This window comes from Typopeltis vanoorti, chromosome 18, assembly GCF_054136105.1.
Source record: "Typopeltis vanoorti isolate ZY-2024b chromosome 18, IOZ_Tvanoo_1.0, whole genome shotgun sequence".
Taxonomy (NCBI): Eukaryota; Metazoa; Arthropoda; class Arachnida; order Uropygi; family Thelyphonidae; genus Typopeltis; species Typopeltis vanoorti.
The window spans coordinates 74,814,195-74,833,018 of NC_143566.1; the positions used below are offsets into that span (position 1 = coordinate 74,814,195).

The window sequence follows — 18,824 nt, forward strand, 5'->3', positions numbered from 1 at the left end:
CCAATGCTGTGCTGAGTCTCCGCCAGATGCGTTGGGCTGGTGGGCAAAAATAAAAGAAGTGGTCCACCGTTTCCACGTCCCGGCAGACATCGCAGAATGGGTCGCACGGGTTAGGTACATGCCGGGATTTCACCAGTTTCACCGGGAGCCGCCCGTAGGCTATTCTCCAGGCTAGATCCCGATGAAAAGGCTGTCCCCAGCTATTTTTGATGTTTCTGAAGAGAATTTCATTATTTGTACTAAGATTGGGTGTATCACGCCTGGAAAGTTGGAAGAAATTTATTGAGGTCTCTTCAGTGGGAGCCAGGCCCAGAGGTGGAGATACAAGGCAGAAGCAATGGCAGGTCATCTTTACCTATAGGAGTTGCCAACTGGTGTGCCACCTTTTTATTAAATTACTCTGGATTTAGAGAAAGATGTTGAAAGTTTATTTTTCACTTGGTTAGACTATAATAAATTTAGTTTAATCCTTTATCCAAGTGTGTGCAAACAAAGTTTGCGCCTGAAAGTATCTTCAAGACTGGGGTAAAGTGGTACAACACCGGGCAACTCCTTGCAAAGGTGGAGCAAGATACCAACAATCCTATATCTAAATCCAGAGTAATTTAATAAAAAGGTGGCACACCCGTTGGCAACTCCTATAGGTAAAGATGACCTGCCATTGCTTCTGCCTTGTATCTCCACCTCTGGACCTGGCTCCCACTGAAAGACCTCAATAAAGGTCAAAACTAGTCTGGGTAGTGGCCCTTCCCTTAATGCATAACATTATACATATCTGCAAGGAGATGTGTTTTGCATTATGGGAGATACTGAGATAGGAGTGTTGGTAGCTTGCTCCACCTTTGCAAGGAGTTGCCCAGTGTTGTACCACTTTACCCCAGTCCTGAAGATACTTTCAAGTGCAAACTTTGTTTGCACACACTTGGATAAAGGATTAAACTAAATTTATTTTACAAGATGTAGGTGGATTGATATAGAAAAAAGTGCCTTAGAAGACAGAAATATAAGATCTGATGATGTTATTGTGGCCTTGACTGATTAATTTGGAGGAAAATTGTTGATTGGAAGTTAGTAATGGTGTAACTTTTTTATGTAGCACTATCATAATATCTATACCCCCCCCCTCCCAGAGTGTACATACTTGGAATATGTTGATGATGATGTCTTTTAGTTTCTTTCCTCCTGATTTCAGCAGGGATTTTGTCTATTCCTGGAGATTTGTTGTTCCTGAGTGAATGTGTTACATTGTTATCCTCTTGCCATGATGATAGCTCTACAGAATCATCTTCTTTAATAGTAAATGGTATATAATTTTTAGTTGCAGAGCTAACATTTTTATTCAGTATTTCATGGAAATATTCTCTCCATCTGCTTTTATTCTTTGTTTGTTAAAATGTTTCCTTCTCCATCTCAGCATATATCTAGCTGCAGCTTATATCCTCCTTTGATTTGCTTAATTTTATCATAGGCTTGTCTAAGATTGCCCTTGATCTTTATTTCTTGTTCTATTGCGCATTACCATTTCATTAAGGGCTTGTTTTTTTTTTCAAAAAATTTTATCCGCTTCTTGTCTGAGATCTTTATATTTTCCTTATTTAATCCTAGCTAGTCTTGCAGTAAATTCTTTATATGCTTTATTTCTTTTTATTACTGCTTGAGTACATTCTCCATCAACCCAATCTCTTTCTTTTTTTTTTTTCACTTATTTTTGTATCCCAGAATTTCTTCTGCAATATTTAGAATCCAAATCCATGTTTAATGTTTGTCCAGCTTTTTTTCTTCATCCTGTTGTATATCTATTTTCAGCCACTATTTCTTCTTTAATTTTGTTCAGGAAATTAACTTTAACTTCAGTTTCTTTAAATTTCTGCAAGTTAAAGTTTAGTGATCTTTCATACTTTTCTTATTTATTCATTGAGATTCTGCACCTATATTTAATTTTGACCAAAAATAATAGTGCCTGATTTGATAATGAACTGAATCATAGCAAGCTCCTCTATATGATCTTACATCCATACTGCTCGTTGCCGATCTTTTATCTATAAACACATGATCAATTTGAATAAATATTTTGCCATCTGTGTATATCCATGTCCTTTTATGTATGTCAATGTCATTATGAGGAAAGCAATCCATGTATATTTGATTAATATTTTATTATCTACACTATTTTGTTTCTTACTGGGTTTTCTCAGTTGAATGCAATTATTTTTGATATTTCTTTTAATATTTCATATTGTACTGTTTCTGAGATTTCATTTAATGTTCCTCGATCTTTATAAATCATTTTCTCATGTAGCTAAGATAGTTGGATGATACTAAAATAAAACTATACTATACTATACTATACTATAATATAATATAATATAATATAATATAATAAATAAATAAAATAATATAAATAAAAATAATTTAATATAATATAAAATAAAACTAAACGATACTATAATACTAAAATAAAACTGAAGCTTAAAAGGCTTCAGTTTGGCTGAATTAGACATCATCGTTTCATAGCCAAATAAAAGAAACACAGTTGAAAGAATTATGACACATTGCACCCTTCAATTGGAAAAGACCTAAGTCAAGGAATCTTTATATGATTTTTTTTATTTGTAGGAGTTAGCCAGTCTCATACAGAGGTAACAAGGTTTTCCCTCCTGAAAACTTGGGTTTTTCATCACATATACTGGCAAATTAGCTATGAGAACACATGCAATGTACAAATAAAAAATACTAGTGAGTGGTGGGCAATAGATGCCATTGTGTGTAATTGGTGGATTAAGAATTGGAAACAGAGTATTGTAGAGTAGTGTGTCCTCCTCCAACGAATCCTTGGACTCCTTGGAAGTGCCAGGCAATAATAATAATAACATATTTACTTTGTTTGATGGTGGATTAATTGGTGGGATTTGCTGTTTCCAAATTATTATTACTTTATTTGTATATATATATATATATATATATAAGTAAGGGCAATGAAATACATCTGTACCATTGTTCTTTTTATATTTCTTTCCATTCTAATATTTGTCCTAACTAGTTTACTTTTATCTTTAACAAACATCTGTTGAATTGATTATAAAAACTGGTTTGGTATATTTTATTTAGATAATATTTCCAAGATATCTTAACTTTATTAAAGTCTGTGAAACCTTTGATAAAGGCTATATATGTTTCTTTTTGAAATTCCCTCACCTTTTTAATAATTAATTTTAAAGTAAAAATTGAGTCTATGCAAGATCACTTTTTGAATCCATTTTGTTCTTCTAATAGTTTGTCCTCTATGCTTTTATTTATCTTATCTATTACTATTAGACCTCTCGGGAGATAAGCATTCATTGAGTCAGGCTATACATCACCCACATCAGCTGCATACCTCCTCTTAAACTTATTCACACTAGATGCACTCCATACTTCAACAGGCAAACTGTTCCACTCATGGTTCTATGAAAGAAAATTCTAGCTCTCATCCCTTTCTTAAACTGCACACAAACTTAACTTGAATGAATGCCCCTTATCTTCTCTGTATCTTCCATATAAAGAAAAATTTTATTACCCAATATCCTATAACACCCCTCTGAAAGGTTTATAGACCTCCATCATATCACCTCTCTTTTTTCTGTTTACCAGTAATTCAATGTTGACAAGGTCTATTTTGCCTGAATCCAGTTTGCTCTTTTCCTCTATTTGGCCTAAATTCAAGTTGTTCTCTCAAATATAAAGTATCTTCACTAAAAGTAACATGTAAGAACCAGCTATTAGTAATAAAAATGTTCTGATTGGCTGATGTAATTAATTATTTTCTTATTTGAATTTTTTTATTCATTTTATATGTTGTTTATTATTCTATTTAATTTGATTATTATTATTATTATTTTTTTTAATTGCAAGAGGTCAGACTAGACAGATTATGTAGTGTTAGACTGGATATACACTACTTAGAAAAAAGTCAACGGACACCATAGTGTGATGAACACAAACAGCTATGACCCACACTTTGATAAGATGTAGGACCTCCTTTCACTGTGATGACTTCAGAAATCCTATGGGGCATACTTTCCACAAGCATACAGTAGTGATCAATGGGAATTTTGGACCATTCTCCCTGTAAATATGTAATGAGGTCCTGGACTGCTGTGAGGCAGATATCCCTCGACCTCATCCGATGCTCCAGTTCATCCCACAGATGTTTATAGGGTTGAGATCAGGGCTCTGTGGAAACCAGTCAAGCGTGGTGATGTCAAATCCATAATGCTACAGCAGTAGCATTATGACATGGTGCATTGTCTTACTGAAGGAGACAGTGGTCAGTTCCATAGAAATGCCACAAAGTGAGAAGCCTTGCATTGTCTGGAATGTTCGGATACATCTCAGAGTTCAGTGTTCATGGCACCACAAACAGAGGTCCGAGGCCAAACCAGGAAGAACGGGACCATCACATGCCATCTCCGAATTTCATAGTTGGGGTTATGTACTCTGGTAAAAAATGTTCACTGGGTATCTACTACATTCATACCCATCTATCTGCTTAGTAGAGGGTGCAGCATGATTTGTCACTCCATAACATTTGGGCCGATAAGTGGCGGTTTTTACATATATCTTTCGTAGCACTCTATGATCAGGTTCAGTTAGTGTGATGGGTCATCCACTGCAGGTAGCACTGTAGTTGACTCCCTGTGTTTTCATCTCGGTATGGTATCAATGATTGTTGACCGAGGATGGCCCAATTTGTCAAAAATTTGAGAAAAATAAAAATATAGATCTTCATTATGGCATTCTGTCACAGTGCCTCTTTCAAACTCCATCAGTTCCCTTCTCGCAGCCATTTCACCCAGATACAGTTGCACTCACAATATCATATTCCTCTAATTTATACTGGCTATAAACACGACTCTTTACATAGCACGATTCACCTTGCCCATGAGGGTGTCCGTTAACTTCTTTCCAAGCATATAGCTTACTATTTCTAGTTGCCATAAAAGAGTAGTGTGTATGTGTGTGTGTGTATATATATATATATATATATATATATATATATATATATTTTCCTGAAGATTACTTTAATATAAAGGTCAAAATGTATAATTTTAATATTATTAAAGTTTTTATTTCAAACTGTAGTTGACTCCATAAATCAATATATTGATGTAATTTACTGTCTATAAATAAGACAATTTGTTAAATAATTTTTTTTTTGAGAATTCAAAGTGTGTATTTTTAAAGTTTACAGAATAAAAATTAATGTATATGTGTGTGTGTGTGTGTGTGTGTGTGTGTGTGTGTGTGTGTGTGTATATATATATATATAGAGAGAGAGAGAGAAAGAGATGAGATAAATGTATCTCATATAATGTTCATTCCTTCTAGGAATATGTTCTAAACAAAATTGTTCTCTCTTCCTAGGCTAGCGGTATTCCTCAGTTTAGACATACTTCTCTCTTGTTAGATTTATCACAAGGAGCATATCTGATGAAATATCTTGATACAAATATCACACAAACACCTGTTGTGCAATATCATCAAGACCGCCTTTATATTTTTGGATCCAATCATGCTACTATTACTGTTGTTGGTAAGATGTGTATTTTTTCTGGTACTTGAATTATACTACAGATGATCTTAATGTTATACCTCAGAAAAATTACCATTTATATTAAGATTAGATTCTCCTGAGACCACTATTTGTAAATGTACTTTGCTTACATTCATTATAAGTGGTACAGAATTTTTGTACAATGAACTAAGAGATAAATACAGTTTATTAACTGATTTGTTAATAGAGCCTATATAGTTCAGTCAGTATATCAATGACACCTTTAGTTGGAAAGACCTAATCTTGGTTCTTATCTAGGATGTTAATTTTAAAGGATTTAACTGAAGGTAAGTTAGCCAGCCTCATGGAGATGACAGTGTTTTTTTTTTCTTCCTTCCACCTCTGGGGTTTTCATCCTGCAAGTCAGACAAACCAGCCAAGGCATTCATGCAATAAACAGAAACAGCAGATCTTGCTGGTAGTCATAACCACTCTGTCATATTTTAGGTTTCTATAAAGTCAAGTTACCTGTCTGTAATAGATGAATGTAACATGTTAAGGACAAGATAAAGATAGCATAATTTCAATCCCATCACACAATCTCATCATTATATATAGGTTTACTGATCTGTTTACTGATAGTATAAATAGATTAGAAATGGGCTGCCATCATGTACAATGGGGATAATTATACAGATGATATTGCTGTAGAAAATTGTTTTGCTTATTTTTTATGTGACTCCTGTCCACAAAAGGTTTTAATCCTACAGTAGTACAAAGTACCATGTGTGAGCTAAGGATTTTTTGTATTTTTTGTTCATTTATACCTAGGCCAAAAACTCTACTCTAGAGACTAAACATGGAACTTTTCAGGCCTCCAATAAGTGGGATGCTATTTCCATACTGATCAATGAAAGTTATCTCCCACCTGAAGATAATCACAAACATCCATGTCCAATATGGGGTTTGAATCCTCAGCCTGTTGGTTGAAGAGCAGATATGCTAACAACTTGGTCAACCAGGTTGGCTTGATCTGAAAGTAAATTATGCTTAACAAGAAATTATATCTTGTTATTATCCTCTATTCAAGATTAGAAAATATTTTCTCATCTTACTGAAGAATTTACAAGAAGTTGATAATTTTCTTATTTATTGATACAAAATTTGTGTTTTTATCCTTATTTTTTCAGTCTTATTCATATAATAGCAGCTTGATGTGAAGTCAAATGTTTTCTAATGCATATAGCATAGTTGTGAAGACTTTCACAGACAAGCTTTTGTTTATGATGTCACATTGTCACGCACAATACCAATTTTTGTATGATTTAGAACCATCGGTTATAACCTAGTCTGTAACCTTCATTTTGTGCTTACTGATTTGTATTCCCTGAGGATGCCAATAGAAACAGATTGGCGAAACATGTAGGAGGATAAAAATAAAGCTACTTGATAAAGATTTTATAAAAAAGTGTAATAGTCTTATAAGCTTTTGTTTGTTTGCACTTGGGTAAAGATAAAGATGAAACTAGAATATAATCTATTGTCAAGTATAATATTTCTTCCAGCACAGTGAAAAAACTTACTACAAATATAGGCAAGAAAAAATATACAATTTACCATCCATAATTTCACTAGATATCAGCAGACATCATATAATCAGTCTGCACCTCAGCGATGTGCCTCATGAATTCTTGCCAGGTGCTCCTATTGTAAGCTTTTCTTGAGGCTTCAACTCTCTGAGGACCTGTCACTTCTGCCATATCCACCCATTTCATTGAGGTTCTACCACTTCTCATTTATTCCAGGAACTTTACTGCCAGTCATTTGTTTCTACTTCTTTTGGTGTATAAGATCCTCGATAGTCTCCTGTAATTCCACATCTCAAAAAGCAACTATCTTTTTCGTATTAGAGTTATTTAAGACTGAAAAACCAGCATCATCTAGAATTCTCATCCAGATTTGTTCCTGCAGTGATGGATCTGTCCTTTCAGACTTTAGATAAGTCTTTGACTATTGTTCTAGCCATTTCTAATCTTCTTATGAACAACAGTTCTTCCTATTGTTAATGGACCCCAAGCACTCAGATTTGCTGACTTCCTCAATTATTTCTTCATTAAGATGCACTTGTTTCTCAGGGCCTTCCCTGTCTGTATTTCTTTCAAGAATCACAATCATTGTATTGCTAGAATTGAGTTTTAAGTCCTCTGTTCTTGCTGGTCTCATTAACCTCTCTCTCAAGGATTTACCCTAGTTCTTCCTTGTCATTGCAGAGGAGTACTGTATAATCAGTGTTTCTCAGATTTCCCAATCTTCCACCTATCTTAATTCCTGTTTTCAGCTCATCCAATGCTACATGCATTATCCTTACCATAGATACTGAACTGGTGAGGAAAAGTAGCCATCCTTACCTAACTTCCTTCTCCCTCCTTGAAATCAATCAGTTAATCCAACTCCTATTCTTACTGTGGCTCTTGCTCACTGTACAGATTAGCTATTGAACTGATATTATGTTGAGAAAATATCCATTACATTCATTACCTCCAACAATTTAACATGCCGAACACAGTCAAAATCTTTTGATGTAGTCACATTGCCCTGCTATGCAATGAGACCTGTGAACATCCCTCCAGAAAGGGTGATGCTGTTTTGGCCCCTGTAATATCAAAAGGATTAAGTTTTATATTCTTTGATTTAGAATGAAACTCTGTGGATATTTATTATTATTTATTTTACAGCATCTCCATGGAGTCCAGAGACTCATCATGAGAGATCCAAATTAACCATTATACACATAAATTCTATCATACTACTTCTCCTTGAATCCATTCACCATCAGGAAACTCACAACTTACTACAAATATAGGCAAGAAAAAATATACAATTTACCATCCATAATTTCACTAGATATCAGCAGACATCATATAATCACTTTGAGCTTGAATGATCTGCGAGAGGACACAAGAATTTGAGAAAGATTTTGGATGTTTCATCGGCTGTACTGTCAGGCTGCAAGTTAGAATCAACTTATTGGTCTTGGAGGATAGTTGTTTATGGAATTTTGGCAGATTGTAAATCCCAGGCAGTCTGGTTCCTTGATCTAACAAAATATTAAGATCTAAAAGTTTGTTGAGCTGTATTGCTGGCATCCTATGGCATTCTATTCTCAACAAACTTTTAGATCCGTGTTTCTCAATATAGGGCATATGCCCCACAGGGGGGGGGCAATTTGAATATTTTGGGGAAAATTAGAAAATGATGTTGCATTTGTCACCTCATTACTGATATACTCAAAACTCACCATTATCGATGGGGGGGGGACATCAAAATCTTTGAGATGTTGAGGTGGGGCATGATCCAAAAAACGTTGGGAAATACTGTTTTAGATCTTTACATGCACAGTATTCTCTACTCCAGTTATCTCTCTAATTCTGTTATTTCTAATTCTATCCTTTTTTTGTTATGTGGAGCAGTTTTCTCTCTGGACCACACATGCCTGGTTGGCCAAGTGGTTAGCGTACCCACTTTCTGACCAACAGGCTGTGAGTTCAAATCCTACTATGAACATCGGTGTTTGTGATTGTCTTTAGGTGGGTGATGAATTCCATCTCCCAGTGTGAGACCAGTGCCCCACTTATTGGAAGCCTGAAGTGGCTTGTAGAGTTCTATGTTTGGTCTCTAGAGCAGGCATTCTGGACTATGTAAAAAATGAATTAAAAAATACAAAAAATATATGAAATTAATAAAAAAAATCCTTAACCCACCCATCGTATGAAAAGTACTATAGGTTTGCAAATAATCATTCATGGGCAAAAAAAAAACAAAAAAAAAAAACAGTCTGTCTTCTTGTTTTTTAGTCATTGCCCATGTCTCACTTCCATAGGTAAACAATAGAATAATGCACATATTAAATAGCTTTCTTTTTAAACATGCAGGCAGATCTCCTAACAGATAATTTTTATCTGTTATCAAAATGCTTTGTTTCCTTGTGCAGTTCTTCTGTTTATTTCATTATCTTGTTTTTATCATGAAAATCGACTAATTAACCAATGTAGATATAATTCTCCATAATGTCAATAGGATTATCTGCTAATGGCAGTTCAATTTGATCTGAATTTATCAATTTTTTTTGTTATGTAATAATAAATTTATTTCTTATAAATAAATTTATTTTTTATATAAAATTTATTAAGTTTAAGTAATCTTTAAACCATTTTACCTGCTTTCTTTGTTAAGGTCATTTAGCATTTCCTGAGCTTCTTTATTTTTTAGTAAAAGAACAATGTTATCTGCAAAGCATAAACGTTTGAAATTTTTTGAGAAATGATTGAGTGTGGAAGGCTTGAAGATGGTCTTGATTGGGAGAATGAATGGTGAGTGAGTGACTAACTTGCAGAGAGGGGCAGATGAGCTGAAAGAAGAGGTGTAATGTCTTGTGAACAAGATGAGAAGCATGAAAGATGAGATTAGGAGAATGAAAGAGATAAATGAAAGGCAAATAAGAGTAGGAGTGATAGAGAATTTTGGGAATGCTAGAAGAGGAGAGAATAGAAGCAGTAGAAGAGAGGGAGTGAGAGAGAGTTATGGGAATGATAGAACGAAAGATAGAAGATGGAAGAATGGAAACAGTCAGAGAGAGGAAATAAGAAGAATGCGAGGGAGTGCTGGAACCAGGGATAGAGGAGCCAGGACAGCAGGTAAGTAGGGAAACACAGAGAGAAAGAGTTAGAGGAGAGAGAGTGAGGGATGCAGGAACAGAGTGTTAAGAGGTGTGAGACTCGATGATCTCTGCTGTGCAAGATAGGGTGCCAGAGGTGTGTTTGCCTGGAGAGACGATAGAAAATGTGGCTATGGCAATTCTTCTTCTTGAGTATTCTGCAATTGAGCAGGTTCTTCTCTTAGTTGCAGAAACTTTCCTTCCACTCTCTTCTGTTCTGAGCCTTCTCTTTCAAGGTTGTGTACCTGTCTACATTCAGCATGTCATCTAGCATTGTTTTCCTTACTCTTCCTCTGGGTCTTTTTCCGTCTATTTTTCCTTCGATTGCATCTCTGATGATTCCATTCCCTCTCAGAATATGTTCGATCCAGTTTCCCTTGCTTCTTTTTATCCTCCTTAACAGACTTCTTCTACTCTTTTTAAGAACTCTTCATTAGTTATTTTATCTGTCCATTTGATTTTTTCCATCCTTCTCCAAATCCACATCTCAAAGCTTTCCAAAATCTTAATTTTTTCTTTCTTCAATATCCAAGTTTCAGCTGCAAAGAGGACAACACTCCACACATAACATTTTATTAGTCTTTTCTTTAGGTTTCTATCCATTTTACTTCTGAATAAATTCCATTTTCTATTAAAGGCATCTCTTCCCATCACTATTCTTGCTTTTATGTCACTTTTACATCTTCCATCACTGCTAATCACACTTCCTAGATATTTAAATATCTTTGCTTGATTCAATTTTTTCCCATTTATTCTGATATCCATATTTGCCTCTTTCCTTGTTATTTTCATTACCTTTGTTTTTCTTATGTTAATTTTCATTCCATAATTGATACAGGATTCTAGTAATCTGTTCAACAGATGTTGTAGTCCTGTTTCAGTATTTGATAATAATGCCTTGCCATCTGCATATCTTATTGCAAATATTTGTCTACCTCCAATCTTTATTCCTTCTTCTGAATTCTCCAGTGCTTCTTTTAACATTGCTTTGGAATACATGTTAAACAAAATTGGTCTTACTCCTTGTCCAATGATATCTGGTTCTGTTGTACCATATATGTCTCTCACCATTGCAGTTTGTCACATATATAGTGAAATAATTAGCCTTCTGTCTTTCCAATCTATGCCAATCTTTTCCATTACTTCCACCATCTTATCCCATTTTACAAAGTCAAAAGCTTTTTCAAAATCTACACAACAGATATTAACTTCTTTATTCACTTCCAGAGTTCTTTCACTTACTATTCTTAACAGTCCAATCGCATCTCTTGTTTCCCTACTCTTTCTGATTTGGGCAGTGAGAGATCTGAGATTCTTGCTTGAGGTTGTGCAAAAGAAAACGCAGAGAGGAAAGATTGTTGATGGAAGTTTTTTCACTTGGCTGTGCTACCAATTACATATTTGGTTTAATCCTTTATCCAAGTGTAAGCAAACAAAGTTTGCACCTGAAATATTTTCAGGACTGGGGAAACTTGTGGTAAAGGTGGTATAAGTTCTGATCACTTGCCTTAGTATCTCCTATAATGCAAAGCACATCTCCTTGCAGACATCTATAATGCTATGCATTAAGGGAAGGGCCACTACCCAGACCGGTTTCGACCTTTATTCAGGTCTCGTCAGTGGGAGCTAGACCCAGAGGTGGCGATACTAAGGTGGAAGTAATGCAAAAGTCATATCACCATATACCAGTTGCCAAAAGGTGTCAACATCTTATTATTAAAATTCTCTGGATTAGAGATAGTTGATGGAAGTTTTTTCACTTGGCTTTTACCAAATGAAAACCAAATATGTAATTTACCAATTACATATTTGGTTTAATCCTTTATCCAAGTGTGAGCAAACAAAGTTTGTGCCTGAAATATTTTCAGGACTGGGGCAACTCGTGGTAAAAGTGGTATAAGTTCTGATTACTTGCCTTAGTATCTCCCATAATGCAAAGCACATCTCCTTGCAGACATGTGCTATGCATTAAGGGAAGGGCTACTCCCCAGACTGGTTTCCACCTTTACTGAGATCGATTTCAATCTTTATTAATGCATAGCATCATACATGCCCGCAAGGAGATGTACTTTGCATCTCCTTGCATCAGGTAGTATTTTTTTGGTAGTTGTTCACAACTACCAAAAATTGATGACATGAATAAAGCGTGATTGTGAAGAGAAGGATATTTTTCTCTCGGAAGATAAGTCTTATAAAAATCTAGCAAATAGACATGATCAAATTTTTCTTTGAATTGAATATCTGATTTTAACTCTATACATTCCATTTGAAAATTTGAAGGTAATGTATTTATGTCGACTGAAAATGGAGTTGTAAATATAAAAAAATTGATAATTTTTTATGAAATCTTGAAACCTATTCTCATATTCCTGTATCAAAACGGAAAGAAAGACAGCATATTTTTTGCATCACATTAGAATGTTAAAAGTTTAAGATCTTATGGGGCTGCATTACTAACAGTCCAGGGCCACCTGCAGGCCACGGGTTGGACACCCCTGTTATATAGTATACATATTACATATCACAATATAAATGAATATATTATTTGAATGTATTACTTTTAAGATTGCATCATATTTGATGAAACTGTTTATTATACTTTTCTGTATTATTTTGCAGAATATAATAATATAACAAAGTGCCTAATTGATATATAGTTATATTACTGTAATTTTATTTCTTCAGCATATTTTTTTATTTGCTCTTTTATTTATTTAAGTTGAATCATTTAAAAACGAAAGCTATGTTCTGTTTTAAGGTGATGTTGTTGGTGCAGCTTTTCCTACTATGCCAGTCAATGCTTCAGTTTTGTTGAGGAAACCTGCCTGGTGTGGTGAACAGAACATGTTTAATTTTGCTGCAAATCTTTATACTTTGTTATACCATCGTCTGTCTGGGCAGAGGCAGTTTGAAATGGAAAAACTTGCCTTTCATTACCTAAATATTGGTATGATTTTTTTTTTCATTTATCTGGACTAGAATTTTTTTTATAGAATTTTATATTTATATGAATATAAGTTAAAAAAGGTCATTAAACAATAAATAAATTACATATGACAATGTACCAGAGAAATATTATTATTACCTTATTCACATGATCAAAACACAGCCAAAACAACAGATATTATTCAGAACTGTTTTATTGATAATACAGTTCAAGTCAGAATTGACCTTTGAATTTAAGAATCATCTATCAGGTGATGTGTAAAATATGGACCAAATAATGCTGTTTTTTGCAAATCACATGTATTTAAATCTTTGGTGTTTATTCTTGTAAATAGTTACATAATTATTTTGAAATTGCACCAAGTGCATCAATACTAAACTTGATGATCCTGATCTCCTTAAGTTAGAAGAAAAAACAAATTACATATGCCTGTGTGTCACTGAAATATTTATTATTACCTTATTTATGCAATCAAAACAACAGATATTATTTGCAACTTTACTGGGAATACAGTTCAATTCAGATTATATATATATATATATATATATATATATATATATAACTATATGCCACTAAAATACTGTCATTATTTTATTTGTTAACTAAACATTGATATGATTTTGGGCTTTTTTCACTTACCTGGAATAGAATTATTTTTTTAGAATTTTATATTAATATAATCTAAGTTAAACAGCTTATTATTTGCCTCATTCACTGACAAAGCCTTATAAAGGCTTTGTCAGTGAATGAGTTTAAGGAGATTTTGGGTAAATTAATTTAAAATAAAGGAATGGAATGAGTATTCCACTCATTTACCATTCTCCAAGCAAAAATTTGATCCTTATACCCACTGTTACCACCATACACTTCAATAGATGTCCATTTGTTCCCTCCATTCTCATCAGTGTTGGAAAATGTCTTCAGCATCTACCATATAAAATCTCTTTAATAACTTATATTTCTATCATTCCTCCTCTTTTCTTCCCATTATTTCTAAACATTCTAATCCACAAAACATCTGTCTGTCCTCATGGATAGCATTCTGCAAACCAGTCACAGTTTTAGTCACTTGCCTCTGAATCCCATTCACCAGTTCCACATCTATAAAACATAAAAGCCTGCTTTTGAAATATGCCCTCTGAACTTTAACTCTGTCCACCATTATCCTTAAATCTCTTGCCTTGTCAATATTTTGCAGAGTAGTTCCATCTATGTAATACACAGGCTGTAATTTTTTATCTGTCCAAAGTGCATAACTTTACACTTTGCCACATTGATTGGCAACCATTATCCTTGAACCAAACCACTGTTATATCATCCTCTAGTATTTCTACATTGCCCTTATTAGATGTTACTCCTAATTAGCATTATCAACAAATAATTGGGTATTTCACCTTAAATAATTCCCAGTATCATTAATGTACAAATTAAACATTAATGGTCCAAGTATAGAGCCCTATGACTCACTACTGGTCACCTGCCTTTTCTTTGATTTAGCTCCACCATATAGTACCATATTCCTGTTCACCCATTCCTGAATTGTTAAATTAAACAGCCTAGCTAAGGCACTGCCATTTTCCTTGCACCTTCCTGTTCAACCACCAACCTTTTATTCATGCCACAAATTTCATCTACATTCTTATCCCTCAACTCTTTTGCTCAAACTTAGAGAATAAGGTTCCGGGTAATATCCTGTCAAATACCTTTCAAAGTCCAGAAATATTATGATGTAGCTCTATTTCCCTTATCCAACTTATCTCTGTCACTTTATTATAAAAAAGTGACTAAATTACTAAGACAAGACTTCACAGAGCCATGCTGTTCTTCAATTATAGTTCTTCAACTGTCTATCCATTTCTGAATTCTTAAATTAAATACCTAGTTAGGGGCACTGCCATTTCTGTTGCACTATCCTGTAAAACATGAGCTGATTTCTCATTCAATCTCATGGCTGTATTCACATTGGGATTTCTTAATATCCTAAACACCTCCAGTTTATCTATCTTCATTCTCAGTTTAATTCCTGCTGCATCAGTCGCTGCATTATCATCACCTGGATGAAAGACACTTGCATAATTATCACTCAGTAATTCAATATCTTCAGCTTTTATTATCCTGTCAGCATTCATTAAAGTTATCCTTATTAGACAAGCAAGCAAAAGGGAATCTCAAAGATTCCCTTTTGCTTGCTTGTCTAATTGCCTATCATAATCTGATTTTGCCTTCCTTACCATGTTAGCCATCCTTCTTGCTTGTACTTTGTACTGCTCGTGTGCTTGATGATCACCTTTACATAATATACAGGTAACCCTCCTATAACGAGGTACTTAAGGTACTTATACAACACGGTTTCAATATAACACAGTCTACAAATTGTAGTAACCCTTGTTGGACGCAGTACTTATAATGTGATTTCGATATAACACAGTCTATGAATTGTAGTAGTAACCCTTTATTTATCTTTTCATATATTTTTCACTATGCGATTTAAAAATCAAATTTTATCTTCATTAAATTTGTGTCTGCCTGTATTGTACATGTAGTTATAAGTAGTGAATTTATGTTAGGGATAATACCCTTTAGCATGCATGTACCTTTTTTTTTTTTGTGTGTGTGTGTGTGTAGTATCAATTGTTTACCATATAAAGTGTTTATTATTGAAAATTGTCTTTGTTTTCTGCCAGGAAAGTGCATTCAAAATCATAATTGTGTTAATCTCAAGCTCAGCACTTTATTTTCTGTCGAGTTACATATATTAAGTTACAACTGTCTACACTGAAAGCTTGCCGGGAAAAAAAATGTCCTGAAGCCTTTCTGGAACAAAATTTCGTACCTCCAGTGGATGCCAAGCTAAGTTGTATAGTAAACGTCGCATACATTTTTGGTGGAGAGAGCTTTTGCGATATGGTTGAAAATGAAATTAATGAATTAATTGATGGGGAAACAGATCTAATAAGGAGGAACTGGTACAATTAATAGATGATGTCGAACCAAATAGCAGGGAAAGTTCTGCCAAAGATTTTGATTGTAATGAATCCATTAAAGAATTCAGTTTAAAGAAATTAGCAGGAGTGGACTTTGCAAGAAAGTTAGGAAGTTATTTTACGGATAATAATCCGTCAGTGGAGGGCACTGGAAAATTCATAAGACAATTGGATATTTTTTAGCTCCATATTATGAACTTAATAAAAAATTGCAGCATAGTGGTAAGCAAGGTCTTATTACTGACTTCTTGATAACTAAACTAGCCGAAGTATGCAAATTCTGAGAATTATACAAATGATGTCCAAGAGATTTCAAGTGATGACGACATCCGGCCACTCGTATATAAAGAACATCTACGAAATGTTATTTTTGAAGACAGTGATGATTATTAAAATCATCATCATCATGCATATCAAGGATTTAGGCCTAGCATGGCCTGTTCCGACCTTAGAAGTCATCGTTGAATCGTTTAAGAGGACATCCTGGTTTTCTTTTTCCTAATGGCTTGTATTTTAAGGCTTGTTTTGGTAATCTTTCTGTTTTCATTCTTTGAACGTGTTCCATCCATTTATGTTTATATTTTTTAATTTTTTCTATTACTGGTTCTTGGTTTTATTCTTTCATAATTTCTTCATTTCTTTTGTGATCAAATAGGGTATACTTCGCAGTTTTTCTCATAAACTTCATTTCTGCTGTTATTAATCTTTGTTTGTCTTTTTGTTTTATTGTCCAGATTTTGCTTCCATACTGGTAGGGCTAATGTATTGTATACTTTTAGTCTGGTTTGTTTTTGAACTAAGTTTGGTTCAAACCTAGAAACCTATATAGAGTTAATTACACCTGTTATTTTTAAATATTTTGCATTTTTATGTTTATATCTTTTTCATTTTCATATGTGATCGTACATCCTAGGTAGTTAATGAATTCACCTGTTCTAAGATCTTGTTATCTATTACTATTTTAGTTCTTGCTGGATCTTGTCCTTTAAAGGCCATAGTTTTTGATTTTTCTGTTGATATTATCATACCATAATCTTTGGCTATCTCATTTAGATCTAAAATAGCTTTCTGTAGTTTAACTTCAGAATTTGTAATTATTATTTGTTTGTCGGCAAAGAGTTTAAGTTTACTGTAGGAGAAAATTTAATTCCTTGATGTAAATTTTTGTTCCATTTTATTATTATTTCATTTAAGTAGATATTAAAAAGAGTTGCTGAGAGGGGACATCCCTGTCGGACCCCTTGGTTTATCTCTCTCGTATATAGTAGCTCGTGATTTAATCTTATTTGTATTTGATTATTTTCATATATACTTGTGATTAAGGGTCTTGGATTTGGTCATCTCATCGGAGGATGTAATTATAAATGAGGTGTCAAATCATCCACCAATTGGTGAAAGTGACCATGAGGTAATTACCTGGGTGGTTGCCAGCAGTGCAAGGACCCCTGTGAAAAGAGGGTATATGTGGAACTACAAGGGGGGGTGATTATGAAGAGCTCAGGAGACAGCTTGCAGATGTAGCATGGAATGAGGAGTTAGCTGGAAAAGAGATCAATGCAGCTTGGGGGATTTTCAAAAACTATTTAGTAGATGCAATGTCTAAATGTATACCACGGGTGAGAAGGTTAAATAAGGTAGGTGTGAGATGGATGAATAAAGAGATTAAGCATGCAATACAGAAAAAAAAGGCATTGTGGAGACAGCACAAGAGAAGTGGAAGTAACCAATTTCATGAGGTCTACAAAGACCAGGCAAGGAGGGTGACTTGGTTGGTGAGAGTAGCTAAAGAGAGGTATGAACAGCAGTTAGCTAATGAAGCCAAAAAGAATCCTAGGGAGTTCTTTCGATATGTAGCCAGCAAAAGAAAGAATGATTATGGAAGGATGACATTGATTGGAGGAAATGGTATAAAGACAGCTGTTGCAGAATGTGTTGTGGAGATACTTAATGAGCAATTCATAAAGATCTTTCAATCTTGTGAATGTGACTTCATGGAGAGATTAAGAGCAGTTGATGATGGGGAGGAGAGACTGACTGTAAGTGAGCAAGAGGTGTTTGGGGAGTTGAGTAAACTAGATGTAAATAAGGCTGTGGGACTTGATAATATATCACCACGTATTCTGAAGGAGTGTGCCAGAGAGTTGACACCTGCCTTGACATATTTTTTTAATACGAGTCTTGCACTTGGTCAAGTTCCTAAAGAGTGGAAGGAGGGCAAGATTGTGCCACTTCATAAAGGAGGTGATCGAACTCAAGCATCAAACTATAGGCCTATCTGTGTGTCAGGTGTTGTGGTTAAGTTGTTGGAGAAGCTTGTGAGAACTAGGATCCAGAGTTGGGTTGACAACAATGGTATAATCTTTGATGGACAGCATGGATTTGCTAAAGGGAGGTCATGTTTTAGTAATCTACTTACTTATTACAATAAAGTGACTGCTTCCTTGGACAGAGGAGAAGGATACACAGTAATATACTTGGATTTCGCAAAGGCTTTTGATAGAGTACCTCATGATAAGTTGACAGTCAAACTAGAGCAGATGGGGTTGGATATTAGATTAGTGCATTGGATTGGAGACTGGCTATCTGATAGGTATCAACAAGTTGTGTATGGGGGTGCAATATCCAGGAAAAGGAAAGTCACTAGTG

At 34.4% G+C, this 18,824-nt stretch overlaps 1 protein-coding gene across 1 annotated transcript in view; it reads left to right on the forward strand.

Moving 5' to 3' along the window:
• LOC150096810 (CD109 antigen-like) overlaps positions 1-18,824 on the forward strand; it is a 325,733-nt gene that overhangs the window by 231,437 nt on the left and 75,472 nt on the right. Inside the window, exons 23-24 of the mRNA XM_090408083.1 lie at positions 5,404-5,572; positions 13,006-13,194. Of these exons, the coding sequence (XP_090264209.1) occupies positions 5,404-5,572; positions 13,006-13,194 (358 nt within the window). The remainder of the gene's footprint in view (positions 1-5,403; positions 5,573-13,005; positions 13,195-18,824) is intronic.